The 15,231-nt window shown below is 37.3% G+C and overlaps 1 protein-coding gene across 1 annotated transcript in view; it reads left to right on the forward strand.

Annotated features, from left to right (window-relative positions):
• The window catches only part of PRKAR2A (protein kinase cAMP-dependent type II regulatory subunit alpha), a 51,200-nt gene that overhangs the window by 6,114 nt on the left and 29,855 nt on the right, over positions 1-15,231 (forward strand). Inside the window, exon 2 of the mRNA XM_088528245.1 lies at positions 13,460-13,495. Coding sequence (XP_088384371.1) covers positions 13,460-13,495 — 36 coding nt within the window. The remainder of the gene's footprint in view (positions 1-13,459; positions 13,496-15,231) is intronic.

Here is a 15,231-nt window from a genome sequence, read left to right on the forward strand (position 1 = left end):
ATAAATGTATAGGATTTACTGTAAAATAAACGCCAGCATTGTGATAGTAGCAGTTCTGCTATTAGCCCTTTCCATATTAAGATATTTGCTTTCTATTTGAAAATTGGAGGTAATGAGTAGGCTTCACTCTGAGTATGGCCTTGGAAATTCCCTTCAGGAGAAAAGACATCTCTAGGAACATGCGCCTTTAGGGTGTAGGGGAGGGAATTTTGTAGCAATGATTTCATGATTTTTGGTTTTTTTTTTTTTTGATATGCAGATAGCTTTTTGTTTGCCTATTTTTTTTTAAAAATAATTCAATCTTTGCCTTCCTTCTATTTCCTGATGGCTTTCTGAGATTGACTTGAGGAACAGGTCTGCTTCTGCTCAAAAATGATGGCCTGCAGGAGCTCCATTTCCAAGTGACTTGCTGGCCTGGTTCCCTCAGAGGTGATTCTGCAAGAGCCTGGAGTCGCACACTCCTTGTTGAATGTTAGTGAAGCGTAACTAGCAAAACTGAGCAACTTGTCACAGAATTTCTTTCTAAATTACTTTGTGAAGGATTAGAATTACAAGTTGGAGATGAATTGTTTTTGCAAAAAGAAAACAAAAACAAAAAACAGATCTGCCATCAGTAACTGTGTTTCTGCCCTTCAGTGGATCTGAGTAATACACAGTGAGGGAATCCAAAGCCTAAAGGTACAAGCTTCTCTTGTTACTGAGCATTCTAAAAATTTCATAAATACACGAGAACTGACTGTATTTTTAGCAGAAGGTTGAGAAACTAGTGTATACTCTCATAGGTATTTCTGAGAAATCTGTATTGCCAAGGTTTTTTTCTTGGTGATTGTGTATTGACAGGTTGTTACAGAGCAGGATGTTACAATGGCCCTTCATTTCCATTCCAGTTCTTCCTCCCTTGGGGTAATATATTGTTGTGTGCTTCCTATTGGGAGAGCTGTCTTACACAGAAAAGACTTGAGGAGAAGAAAAATGCAAGTATTTGTGTTTGTGTTTTTTTTCTTTTGGGTCTCCAGTAAATATAGTGCCATTTCTGTGGTAAAACTTGTGCTGACCCTGATTTAAAAATATCATTCGGGAAGGATTGCTTCCACAAGGACATACCATGCCATAAGGATCGTGTCAGTCTCCATCTCCTGTTATCATGGATATGAGGAATACCTCTTCTATGAAGAGCATCAGAATGTCTCATGGAAAGCCCTGGAAAGGAAATTCAAAAGTGATGAATTCCCCTGTTTTTCAAAAGTAATGATTTTGAAACCTTCTAACATTTAATATTATCAATGGATCTACTTAAAATTCATTAATATATGTAATATATGCAAGACTTCAAGCTTTCTGAGTGATGAGAAAAGACTATTCATGAAAATAGATTAGCATTGTGGAGTCCTGTCTCTGACGTTTTCAGGGGGAGGGGGATGGGGAAGATTCTGCAGATTCTTGTTTGAAAATGCTGAAATTTCCTAGTTCTCTCACCTCCCCTTGGAGTGCTGAGGTTACTTTAATTTCTGCATGCTTGAAAAATGAAGTGTTTAAACATCACTTCATGTAATTTGTATAATGAATTTAATTCTAATCCTTGAGATGTATAACTTTATGGTAAAGAGGTATACTTGAATGGGCTTAATTTTTTCTTGTTCTCTCTAGGAGCATCCCTTATCCTTGTGAAGTTGATTTAATTTCTCACTGCTGAAAACATTTGATTACTAACTGTTTTATGGCTTATTACTTAATTATATGTAGCGGAATAAAGGAATATAACTTTATGATGTGTATTTTTGCACTTCTTTCTTTTGCTTTTCATAGCTTTTGCATGCAGATAGTTGTAAATTTTCGTAGCTGTAAAAGATTTGCAATATGTGCTATGTGCAGGCAGTCTGTAACAGGACTGTGGGGAGCTCTGTAATAGAAGCTGTCCTACCAAAAATCAGTTAATCTGGAACTTGAACTATGTTGTACTTGTTACCTGCCGCTGCTATTATAGTTCGAGGTGTACTTTTTTATAGTTCTTATATTGTGAGGTAAAGATAAGAGTAGGCACTCTGCTCCCTTGCCCTAGGAAGGTGAGCAGTAAATCCCTAGTGATTTGCAATGTGCAATATTAAGCAATATGTGGCAGTTGCGGAATTGCTTTGGAATACCAAAGCGGTGTTTCTTGGGAGTGCTTTGTCTTTTCCTTTGAACATTAAAGTGTTTTGCCCAGATTTTTGTTCTGTCTGCATTAACCCAGAAGTAGAAATGTTGTTTCCCTTGAATTTGACCTGTTAACAGAGAATCTAATCACCTTGTTCTCTTTCGCTGTTCTCAGCATACAGACTTACAAGAAAGAGGCGTGCTGTGTTTGCTTTTTGTTAAAAGTATGCAGAAATACAGTTTTCGTTATGCGTGGTCTGGAAATCTTTGTGTGTCTAAACCCATGGCTGAATGCTAAGGGATACTCTTGCTCCTACAGAGAGTTCTTTTTTTTCTCTTTCTGCATTTGTGTCTGTCAGATACAGCTACTTTTTGCTAAAGCCACATCCTCTTCAAACTTCTTAAATATAATTGGAATATTTAGAGGAAAGAGTCTCAGAGAAGGAAGTAATAATTCTGGTGACGATACAGTAAATGCCATCAAGCCAGGACTTCATAATTCTAGTTCAAAAAAGTAACCTCAGACAATTAATACTGTTCATAAAGAAACAAAAAGAATGTGTAGTATTAAACAAGTTGGTACACAGTCATTAAAAGTTGCTTATTTCCCACTTAACATTAAATTGTGGATAAGCCCTTTAGTTCAACCCTTGGAATGGCAAAAGTCTAGTTAATTTAGAGAGGTTGCCTTTGAAATGGCTTGGCTGAATTGCTAAGCAGTGCTGCCGTTTGCAGAGAAGAGTGTTCAAACAGAAAAGGTCGGTATCTGCAATGCATATGACTGCAGATGAATTTTTTGGAAACATTAGAGCTCAGTAGAAGTTGGAGTTTAGAGAGTGTGACTGCTTATACGTTATCAATGTTCATAATGGAAATGAAAATAGTAAGCAGAATTTAAAAATAAAAGTTGACAAGGGTGTGAGGCAGGATCTCACGTTAGCAAGAATAGTTATATGGGTTTTCTGTAGCATTGGGAAAACTGCATGTTTTAAATGTTGAGGTATATCAAACATCATTCTGGTCTTTAAAGGTTGAAATTTCGTAAAAATGAATATTTTCTTGTAATGACGTGGAATTTTGTAGCATATTGGAGTTTTTCAGAAGCTGCTCACTTTATTCTTTGAAAATAGAAAATAATTGGAAAGAAAATCTATCTGTCCTTATATATATATATATATATATATTTTGCAAATTATTTCAAGACTTACTTTTATAAAGTAGCGTACCATTTCCGCTAATCTTTTGTTGTTGGACATGCTGTCATTGCAGAGGACGCCAATAAGGACCTATCTCTTATAGGCCAGAAATGTTGTGAAGGCTTGTTCATTTATAAACTATTCTGTAGAATTAGCACAGTTATTTTTACTTCCCTCTTCGCTTATTTATAGTCATTTCTTTTGGCATAAGTAAAAATTACTGAATAGCAATATATTTCTTATTTTCACCTCTATACAGTATTTTAGATTATTTTCTCTGACCTGTGTGTAGTGCTGAGTTTACAGATTGTAGCTTGTCACTTGTTGCTAGTGTTTTACCTTTACAGGAACAGGCCGACTGAAGTGGAAGATCTGCTTTCCTCTGTGCAAAGAAACAGAGAAAACAGAGTATTTTAGTTAAAATGTGCATGCATGTTGTTATGTATCTTTGTAAGCAATGCTGGAGGCGGATGTGATTTTTGTACCAAATGGAGGTATGGGAAGAAAGATGTGGGAGAAAATACTTCAAAGATGCAGTCAGCTCCACTTAAAATTTAAGGCAAATCCTGACCCCTGTCTCTAGTTATTCCATGTAAGGTAGTGTGTGCCAAACAAGGTTATCCCATCTCCTGAACACTCTCAGACCTAATGAATGCACAGATATCACTGCTGTCACTTTGTTCCTTCTGATGCCTCTTTCCTTGTGTGTCTTTGTATCATGAACTTTTCAAAATAGATATCATATAGCTATTATCTCCTCTTACTGAATGGAACATGTCTGACTTTCTTCAGTCTTTCTCCTTTTTCCAAGTGCTTCCTACTGCAAAAATGCACTATACGTAATTACTAGAAGGTTTTTCTTTGCTTTCATCTGACATCTTTGTCTATCAAAATATTCCTTTACATGAAGATTAGTCTTTTTACGACTGTGTTATTATATGCGAAAATACTAAATTTTGACTTAAGGAATATTGTTAGAAGCTTAAATCTGAGGGTGGAAAGGCTCTGTGAAATATATTCAGTCTGAGATGGGATTTTTTCCTCATGCTTGTGTATTACAACTTTGAGCATTGCCCAGAAAAAGAATTTAAACTTCTCTAATTTTAAATTTTCCATACTTAGTCTACTCAGACTTATTTATTGTTTTCTTAGTGTTTAGTAAGAGACATCATTTCTAAATTATGTCTGAAAGGAGCAAGATCTGCTTGTGGACTCTAGATGGATATTTGCACTGATCATGCAGTAGTATTTGGTATTGTGTGCAAATAGAACAACCCAGCTGGCATGGGTGCTAGCAGTAACATAACATTTCTGCAGAATCCGTGATAATTTTTTGTTCCCTGTGTGTGGTCTCATCGTTTCGTGCCGCTCCACGGTCCTCTGGTTGTCGTGTTCCTCAGAGCTGAGGCTGTGCCGCTTGCCGCAGTGGTGGATGAGGGCTGGGTGAGTCATGTCGCGTTTTCCTCTCCCCAGCAAAGCACTTGGCCAGAGAAACGACGTGGATGGCAAAGTCAGCAGTGCTCAGCCTCAACACGTGGGGAGGCAAGACAGAAATCCTGCTCGGCACTGGGATTCTGAGGACGTAAAATTCCCACCATCCGGTGAGGAAAAAATACCCCACCACGCACACAGATCTATTGATGGTCATTCAAGCCCTGTTGAGATGAAAGTGAATCCTTTCAGCGGTGGTTGTTTGCAGGAGAAGGTGCTGTATTCTAGAAAGCAGTGACTAGGGGAAGGAGGCGGAGGTAATTGTAGATAATCAGCTGATAATAGATGTCTGTTATGATGCTGTGGCTAACATGCTGGTAAATATGTTGAGGTTTGTGCAGGATGTGGATGCTTGTTAGCTTTTATGTGGCATGGGTAGAAAAAATACTTGCCGAGTGTTATATAACAGGGTCAATATTTTCAAAAGAGTCAAGAAAAGTTCTCGGTGTGCCAACAGGGAGACTATGTCCTGTAGCAAGAAACTATAGAAACCTAACTTATTTTCTGCTGCCTGAAACTATAGGGCCCCTTTATGCCTCTTATTGTAAATTAAAGTTACTTTATTTGCCTTTTTACCATTGAAGCTGGAAACAAAATGCAAGTTTTAATGAGCTTTCAGAGTATCTTGGCTAGGCATATCAAAGTATTGTTACACTCTGATTTATGTGTGGTTGTGTAAGATTAGGCTCTGAATCAGCTTGAAGTGAAGCTTGATGTTGGTGATCCTAATTGAAATTCCTCTTGTTCTTTTGTATAGTGCAAATTAGATGACTGTAACCTATTCTAGCTTTTCTTACCCAAACCTTGTGAAAGCGTGCTGTGATTCATCATCCAAGCCTGCAATGAAAGTAGAAGCAACTCGGGCAAAGGACCAGGTACTTCTTTGTGCCTCCTATTTTAGCCGTGGGATGCTATTCTTAAATCCTACTTGTGTGGTTACAATTAGACAATCCTGAGCTCAGGTTGACCCAACAAGTACAGCTGCGTAACACCCGTGTGAGGCACATGAAGCACTGGCCTGTCAATGTCACTGGTTGCTTCTGCTGTAATTCAAATCTTCCCTTCTTCCTTATTTTTCTTTTGAATTACTAGTTCAGTTACAGTTTCTTATTGCTGATCACATGAGATGCAGTACCTGTTTGCGAGAACGAGCTCAATCTGTTTTACCCGAGACTGTTAATAGCTACGAGGCAAAAAGAAAAGCTTCTTAAACTGCATCTCATCCCTAAGTGCCCACATTAATTATTCCTTTCTATTCTAGTGCAAACTCAAGGGTGTCTGTAGGATACTCTGTATCACTGATGAAATTATGGTTGACATTTTTGACTTTTCACTAAAACAGACTAGAAGCCTTGATGCAATCAGTAGTCATGTCCTAGCTCGCTGTGTGCTCAGGCTCGGAACCAAGACCTTGCTATTTCTTCTGATTTTGTTGCACTTTAGCCATAGCGGGGTCTGAAATGGTGTGGATATGCCAGACATGACAGAGTGTGAATGCAGCCTGAGACTGACCGTGGATGTGTGTCTGGAGGATGGGTAGTTGTGTCCTCTTTTGCTGTGTGTAATTAAGTTGCTGTGCTAGAAGCTGTACAAAGCTAAGCAATATCCATTAAGATAGTTGGCCTATCAAAGAAGGGCAAAGGAATCAAAGCAGTTGGATTCTGATGGTTTTCTTTTCTTCCACTGCTTCTACTTGTCTAATTATTTTTCTGCTGATGTGTATGTTTCTTAGGAGTAGTGGGTTTGAAGTTTTACTGTTTTTTTTAAGGAACATCTTTTGTAATAATACTATAGAAAAGATAATTGAAGACACATTCTCCAAGAAAATGCAAATTTTGTGAAAAATGATTGTTGCTGTTCTTACTGTGTTTCTATGTTCCTTTTACACTTAAACAGCTTGCAATATGTATAAATCTGTTTGCATTTGACACAACTAGTTTATTGTATTGCACGGAACTTCAGTGTGTGTGTATATGTAGTATCTACTTCTGGAATATGTATTATCTCCTCATCTACAGATGGCTGATTGCCCTGTTACTTAGGAACTTTAATGAAATACTATACTCTGAAAAATTATAGATGATTAGAAAAATGTGGCTTTGTACAACTACATATTGGTGAAGATTTGAAGCAAATAAAGCTGCAATGAACCTTTTTTTAAAGGATAATTTTTATCATCCATTCAAGAATAATTTGTCTGGCATTACAAGAAGGTATCTTAAATCACTGAGCGCAGCTATTAAATTATTTTATTCAGGTCCTCTTACATGTTTAGCAGTGTTGGAGCTGAAGATTTTATCAGTGCTTTGAGCTTCACTGCACAGTTTCAATTTTGCTTTAATTGAGTTTTCTTTGCCCTTTTTTGCATAGAAGTTAGATATTATTAAGTATCTCTTTCAATGGTTGAAAACATCTTTCACATCACGCTGTGTCTCTGAAAGTTATGGCTGAATATAAGTGATACTTTGCTTTTAAATTATTTAAGATGCTGGTAACCTGTATTAGTTATAGATAGCATTGTAAAACTGCTCCAAGATGGTAAACACTGCTCCTTTTTTTTTTTTTTTTTTTTTAAGATACCTTCTATGCCCTGACATTATTTAAAGTCACTATCAGTCTCAGTAGGACTTTATAATAAGCCTGCAAAGCAGCTGCCAAGTGTAGATATCCAACATTTACATTCACTGTTGTGTGATGGTAGCTGTGACATGATTCCAATTAAAAGCTTGGTCTGCACACTGCAGATGTCTTCTGAATATTAATGTGTACTACAGACAGAGCAGATGGAATCTTTTTGAAATATAGTACTGTGAATGGAAAATTAGAGTTGGGTTTCTGATGGAAACTGGGAGGTAGCTAAACTTTTTTCTTTTTTTTCTTTTTTTTTTTCCTGTACTGTGCATTGCTAAATCACAAGAATATCTGTGTGCTGTCATCATATTTCCGTACATATACGAGGAAATCAGCTCTTCATTATGCATCCAGATAAAAATACAGCATTATTTCTTACTGAAATTGTTTTAAATGCCAGATGTACTGAGAAAAATATGCATGTACGCAATGTCTATTGTGCTTTAAAAGATATGCCGCTGCCTAAAGGACAGATAATGCAATAGGTAATAGTTGAAATATAGAATGTTTTGGAGATATTGGAGTTGTTCATTAATAAAGACTGTGCAAAAGTTTTTATCTGTGTCTATTGAATTGCTCTTTGAACATATCCAGTGAGGAGCATTAGGGAAATAACCAGGAGGGATAGCGTAAAACTCGAAATAAGAGAATGACAAGAATACCAATAGTGCACCCTGGTGTGGTGTGTTGCAGAAGCAGTTAGCTTCCAGAAAACAGAAACAATCCAGCTGTGAAGATGTGTAGATTAATTACTTGTATATTTACCTTGCTTCTCTAGTGAAACAAAATGAGAAGTGCTAGTAACAAAAATAAATTAAAAGTCTTGGAAGTAAGAGAGCAAGCGTGGCGCTGAAATAGAAATCAGGGTGGATTCTATGAGTGGGAATTGTAGCTGTCCTGCTTTCTGCTGTTGTAGTCATCCTTTTGGGCGGAATACAGGAGCGTGAGAAGGGAATGAGTGTATCCAGAGAACAGTTTATAGAAAAGGCAAGGATATGTGAAATATGTAAATTGGGTATGCTGTTTAACTCACTAGTGCTATTACTGTAGTTGTGACGTGCTTGCCTCCCACCCTCTTCATACTTAATTTCACAGTGGAGGTTTCTGGCCTCAGCAAGGGTACTTGCTTCAGTGGTGTCCGCATACTTCCAGAGAAATTGGCTGTTTGGCTTTCTTGAGGATGATACTCCATTGATGGGGAGTTTTTAAGATCTAGACCACAGTAAGACTGAACAAAATTGCCCTCGAGTTTTGGGAGAGAACAGCAGTGACTGCGTGATCGCGGAACGAGGAGGAGCTGGGCCTGGCCTCAGGCAGCGGGTTCGGATGTTGCAGTCCCAAGTGGTGGCTGTGGGTGCCATTCCCTCTGGAAAGGAGTGCCCAAAGTGCCTGCAGAATCAGGCTTACCTGTAAGCACCAGAGATTGAGAAGCCTGCAGTGGGTCACTGCTCTTGGGGAAGTTTCATAATGTGTAATGCATTCCACTGGTTGGGGTAATAGTGGCTCATCTTACTGGCAGGTCAGATCACTTTTAGTCTTAGTGACTCCAGACTGTGAGAGAACACGAGCATGGTGTGTGAAATACATAAAACATTTAACTCTAGCTTATGGGTTTTTTTGTTTGTTTGTTCGGGTTTTATTCACATTAGCTGAGCATGGGTCAATGCAGTTTCTCTAAACTTCGGGAAGCCGAGTCAAGAGACTTGGAAAAGAATGAACCTGTCCTCCTTTTGCCACTTATCACACCAAGACATGGGCAAGTTGCACATATTTCTTGTTGTTTTGGAGAGGCCTCATAACTCTCTAGGTGAGATGCAACCATCTTTTCTTTCTGAAGCATGTGTTTTAACAAAACTTGCACCTTTTTCTTCTTGGTTGTTGTTGTTCATTTGCTTTTTTTGAGCAACTCCATAAAAATCAATTCAGCATTCTGTGTGTTTTTTTTTTTCTTTTTTTCTTTATTATCTAGGTAATGTTTGGTTTCTAAGACTAACATCATTATGGCTCTTAAAGCTTTAGTAATACTGCTAATGTAGCTCCTTTGCTTCTGTATTTCTGAAATGCTACCTTCTGTGCTCAGGTTTAGGAGCAAGTTTAAAATTCTCTTTGTCACCTTAGACTGCCTTACTGTGCCTTATCTTGCAGTACCTTCCTGTGTCTATTCTCCTCTGACAGTCCTTTGGAGATTTGTCAGGTTCTTCTCAACTCTCCTAATACTATGAGGCATCCTTTCTTTTCTGTGCGCTGTATAATTTTGTCTTTCTAATCTTGAAAAAAAAAGATCTGCCATTTCAGTCTCTGACAGTCCCTCTTGTAATGTCAGGATGCAGGTTTATCCTTAATGGGTCTGTTCAGCTGAGGTTGTACCTTGAGGCTGGGGACTTGTCTGATCACGTTTTTGTAAAGCAAGCGTGCATCTTAATGCTATCTATTGCATCTAATATAGACTGCACTCATGAAAAACAACTCCTTAAAAAGCAAACCAAAAAAGTGCCAGCTTTGGTGCTTGGCTAAATCCCTGAAAAACATAATCAAGAAACAGGAGAGGGCTCTGTGGGAATGCTATTGCAATGTCAAGTTATATGGGATGCTGCTTGCTAGTTGTTCATTCTGCTGTGACGTGTACTTACATTTCTGCCAGGCTGTGTTAACTCCTGAGTCTGTGAGCAGGGCTTCCCGGCGTAAAGTGATTATCCTTTTGGTGTTGAATTAATATCTGATAGAAGCAATCAAAATAGAACTGTCCTATAATGCGCAAATTCAGTCATGGAATGAGAATGCTAAAATAGGTCTAGAAGGGGTTAGTAAAATTTGCTGTATCTAGGAGGGACATGCAAGTGGAATCCACAGATACCTAACTTTTATATTTGTATTAGCCTCAGGAGTCCCCTTTACTTATAGACTCAAAAATGAGTTTAGATTAGCATTTAGAAAAATATGATTGCATATCTGGTGATAGAAGTCTTTTTTTTTCTTTTCCTGCTATAGCATTAAATTGTAATTACCAGAAATCCTTAAATGTTGATCCTCAAATCTTCAAACTTTCTCACATTTGCAATGGTTCATTTTGATGCGAGTCCATTAACATCTTGGTGTGTGGAAAAACAGTTTGACAGCTGTAGTCTAGCACTTCCTTATCATAAGTTGATATAACATTCCATAGAGACAGTCACATCTCAGATTTATGCTTTGCTCCGCTTCTGGTATTTCACTTTAATAGCTTATATTGTGAACTACCATGTTTTGATAATCTTAACTGACTTGCTAAATAGGAACCATGTACATTCTCTCTCTTTCTTTGGCTGTGTTCACACAGAATGATTTTTGTGCCATAATTCAGTGTGGCAGTAGTCACTGGAAGTCATTGATTGCTGATTTGTTTTATTCCTACCTGTATTGTAAACCTGTGCTCTTTGGACTCCGAGTGATAAACTACTGAATTTATGCAACCTATTGTAAACTTTGCTCTTTCATCAAGAGAACTTCAAAATGTTGTTGAGCTGATCAAAGCATTTAACTGAAGATTTGTGTTATAAGAAATATTTTTTTGCATGCACAATAGATTTAACTTAGTCTGCCTAATACTATAAATTATGTCCAGAATCAGAAGCTATTGGTATCTACTTACCCTTTTCTCCCTCAGTTTTAGTTAAGAAATGTTCACAGAAGTCAGTAAAAATTAAAGTACTGAGGAGAAGGAGGGGAAATAGAGTTTCTAAGGTAAACAATACAGTATGTCAGTGTCTTGTACTGCAGGCCCTTATTTTGTCACATTTTTTTTCCTGTAGCTCTGAATAGATCTTTCAAGCTGTATTTCTTCTTTGTGGATTCTGTAAGAATTTAATATACTTATCACAAAGTATGTTGCTGTATTTTGATGGCCTTAGCCTGGAGAATGATTGTTGTTTTCCTGTTCACTTCAGTCCTGGCCAGTCAGTCTTACAATTATTCCTCTAATGTTGCAACAGACTGAGATCCTAGTAAAACTGCTATTGCTACAGCTGAGCAATGGTCAACTGTAAATTCAGGTAGACTCTAGAATTGGTCACAAATTCTCTTGTCACAAAATCTTCCTCAGAAGAAGGATCTTTTGCAGGAGCAGCACTACCAGAAGCGCTCCTGGAAGAAGAGGTACTATGAACGTCTTCAGCTGCAGAATCTCAAAGATGACTAGGATCGATATCCTAAGCCAGTTTGGCAAAAGTGTCTCATCTATGGCTTGATGTGTCTTCCCACTCTCACGTTTTTTGACTCTTAGCACGTGCTATAGGCTGCTAAGAAGGAAAATGGACTGTTAGTCTCTTCTGGTACAATGGTTTTACTTTAGTTCTGTTTCACTTGTATTTACCTATCACTGGGTTGTGGCTTTGCATGACCCAAGTAAAGGGCTTTAGGGCAATGATGAGAAACATTAGGAAGTTGAATGTTGCTGCATATGTAGTTTTCACATAATGGAGAGCTTATCATACAGTCGTATCTCAGAAAATCTTAATCTCATATTTTCGGCATTTCATATGTAACTGACATGAGAGAAGGCCCACTGGTGTTCAGGTAGGAAAATCAAAATGTGAATATAAAAGATGTAATAATTCTATTTCAAAGTAGTAACACCATGTAAAAGTGAACGTAAAATTTTATACATGTTAAAACCACCATTGGTATAAGGAAAAGCAAACTATCAATTTAGTCTTAAATGCTTTGTGGAGGCAGAATAATAGTTTCCTCTTAACTGTCCTTAAATGGTTATGTTTTTGTCTTTTTCCACTGTGGAAAACTTGATGCTGTTTTGATGGCACTGAACTCTGCTATGGGATAAAGTAATCAAGATTACAAAAGAAGCCTTAGTCCTTGAAGAGTATGTGTGGTGTTGCTTGTGTTTTTTGTTTTGCCCTCTCTGCAATGCCTGAATAATGTCAGGGTTTCCTGTAGCAGTTCAGAGGTTAAAATGTTGTTCTCAAACATGAATGAGTAATGGGTATAGTAATCAAAACATGGAGAAGAAAGAGTTTGTGTGCAAGACGGTGCCTGAAATAAAATCATGTGGTTACTCGCTGATGAACACTTTTCTCTTGCTTAAAAAAGGAAAAGGGTGGGGGGGAACTCAAGATAACAGGACAGAAATAAGTGTTTGTGAACTATTACTTGAATAAGATTTCTCGCAAGTGTGAACTGATTTCCATGAAAGTAATTCAGAGCTCTAATTTAAATAATGGTTTAATCAACAGGCAGGAAGCCTATTTAAATCTGGCAGTTCTTGAAGAAAATTGGATTCTCACCTTGGGGTAGTGTAATTTAGGTCAGCTTTTGTTACCTTGGGTGGATAAGCTGTGTATGTGCTTATTATTTAAGGTTATGTTCAGTATGTATTTATTGATGTTCTTAACTTTTGTATACTTGCACTAAAAAATGACCCGGCACACTTTAAATTGGGTTAATTTTTACTTGTGACCAACTGAATTTGGATGGAAATTACTGTGGTTTAGAAATATCCAAATCACGGTTTGAGAATAGTTAATCATTGAACTGAAGTGGCTTTGAACTGGTCAGACAGTTTTACTGTAAATTTACATTGAATTGTTTTGGGCTTTATATTTCTCCTCTAGTAAATCATTTCTTTGTAGTGGGAACTGAACTATTTTTATTCTAGTCCTTTTATTCCTCAGTACCTTATTGCTAGTAGGCATTATTTATTTTTTTTCTTTTTTTCTTGATAATAAGAGGTGAGTTTTAAGGTTTAAGTCTGCTTAGCATCTTTGGGGAGTAACTCAGTTGAACAAGCTCAGTAAGCTAGAGACAAAGTTGGAGGTAGTGTTGAAGGTGGCTCCATGGGTGGCTAGGGGTAGATATGCAAAAAGGAGGGGGTGGAGGGGGCAAAAATGTGTGCTATTTTCCATTGAGTGTTTGTTGACTGTGGGGCATGTGTTTGTTGTAAAAATGTACTGTGATTGCTCAAGAAGATTATTTGAAATTCTTAATAGTGAATTTGTGTTTTTTATTTTGTTTTTCAGCTCCAGTCATTAACCGATACAACAGGAGAGTATCAGGTATGATTTTCCTTTACCAGTTTCATGTTTCTGAAACGTTTTGAAATATATATTTGACTAAAGGAATTGGTTAAGAATGACCACCTTATTCTTCATCACTGTTTTATTGTTCATACAAACTTGTGTAGAAATTTAAGAAGCAACTTTAAAATGAAATGCTTGCAACAGTTTTATTAATCCATTAAACGGTTTTATTAATATTTTGTAAACAGTCCGGTTACTGAAAGCAGTGCATAGTCTCTGTTAATTTATGCTATTTATTTTCTTTCTGTGGAGGTTCTTCCTTCAACACTGACCTTATGTTGGCATTTTGCTACCCAGATTTCAAAGCATAACTCATGTAATGCTAGATTATGGATTTTCCAACTATAGAGAGTTTCAGTAAGGCAAGACTGCTGTAACAATTACTGATTTTTGTTGTTGTTGCTGTTATTAATTATGAAAAATGTAAACTTGGGGCATACTGACAATTGCTGCTTTAGTCACTGTAAGTTTTTAGCTTTATAAAACTATTTCATTCTCTAAAACTATAATTCAAATAGTTTTTTGAGTTTTTTGACACATGGTCAAGAACTGGTGAGCAAGTTTATTTTTGCTTTTTAAAAATTTGAGCACATTGCTTACTTCTGGCTTTTCCAGTAATTTAGCAAATACTTCAAGAACATGAAAATTTGATTAAAATCTTCCTGAAAAGTGGTAATCTACTGGCAAGATCAATCTAATCTTTTAGATACAAGACAAGTCTTCATCTTTTATTCCAAAAGAAGTCTTTTATTTTTGCTTTTCTCAAATAACTGGGGAAAAAAAATTGCTAGTGAGGTTTTTATATTGCAGCAGTCATAGTAGCATATCTTCATGTATTACTGCTGGTTTTTTACCCTGGAATGCCAGGATCATGGGGATTCATTCTGCTTGCTTGTGCTCCCCATTTCTGCTACTGCTGCGACTTGCTCATTCCCAGTCAGTATTTGCTGCTGAGGGAGGGAGAATGTTGGCTTGCTTGACATTAAACTCCTCCAAGTGATTAAGCAGCCCTAAAGGCTCTGCAGGGACTCCCGTTGCTTCTTGACCGGACAATGTGGCTTTGTGCACTGGTCAGAGATTCAACATGCAGAGCTTGCGACTGTAGGTGGGTTGTGAGAAGCTCCATACCCTGTGCAGGAGGGTCATCCTGGGAAAAGGAGGCTTATCTAATCGTGTTCAGGGCATTATTTATGGACGTGCAGAGCAGTAAAGGAGTGTTCTCATGAAGAGAAACAGCCTTTTCCAGGAAGGGTTAGGGGACAGAAAGAAGAATGAGAGCTTGGATGTTCCCCTGAAAACTTTTCTATCCAATGAATTCTATAGGATGGTGCAAGGAGATTGTAATTAAATGTCAAATGCCATAAATACATTTATGGATATTAACAGATATCAGTTATAAGCTAGGTTAGGTTTTAGCTGAAGTTAGTAATATTCCCCTCCTTGGGCAATAATAACAAACTATTTCAAAGTGGGAGGGAAGATGGCAGTGATATCTGTCCCACTGTAGTAACTGATTCATAACATATAGGGGAGCTTTGCTACTAGCAGTATATGAATGAAAGTTAATGGGGTATTTGGAATGAAAATTGTACCACTTCAGTCTTGCCTGAGTGTAATTTCTACTTCTTTTAGTTTTCACATCTTTCAGAAAAGTAAACTCTTTTGCTAGATTCTTATAATGCCATTTCCTGGCTTCTTTGATTTTTCATTCC

This window comes from Tinamus guttatus, unplaced genomic scaffold, assembly GCF_059628265.1.
Source record: "Tinamus guttatus ecotype Peru unplaced genomic scaffold, ASM5962826v1 Tinamus_guttatus_pri_ptg000307l, whole genome shotgun sequence".
Classification (NCBI taxonomy): Eukaryota; Metazoa; Chordata; class Aves; order Tinamiformes; family Tinamidae; genus Tinamus; species Tinamus guttatus.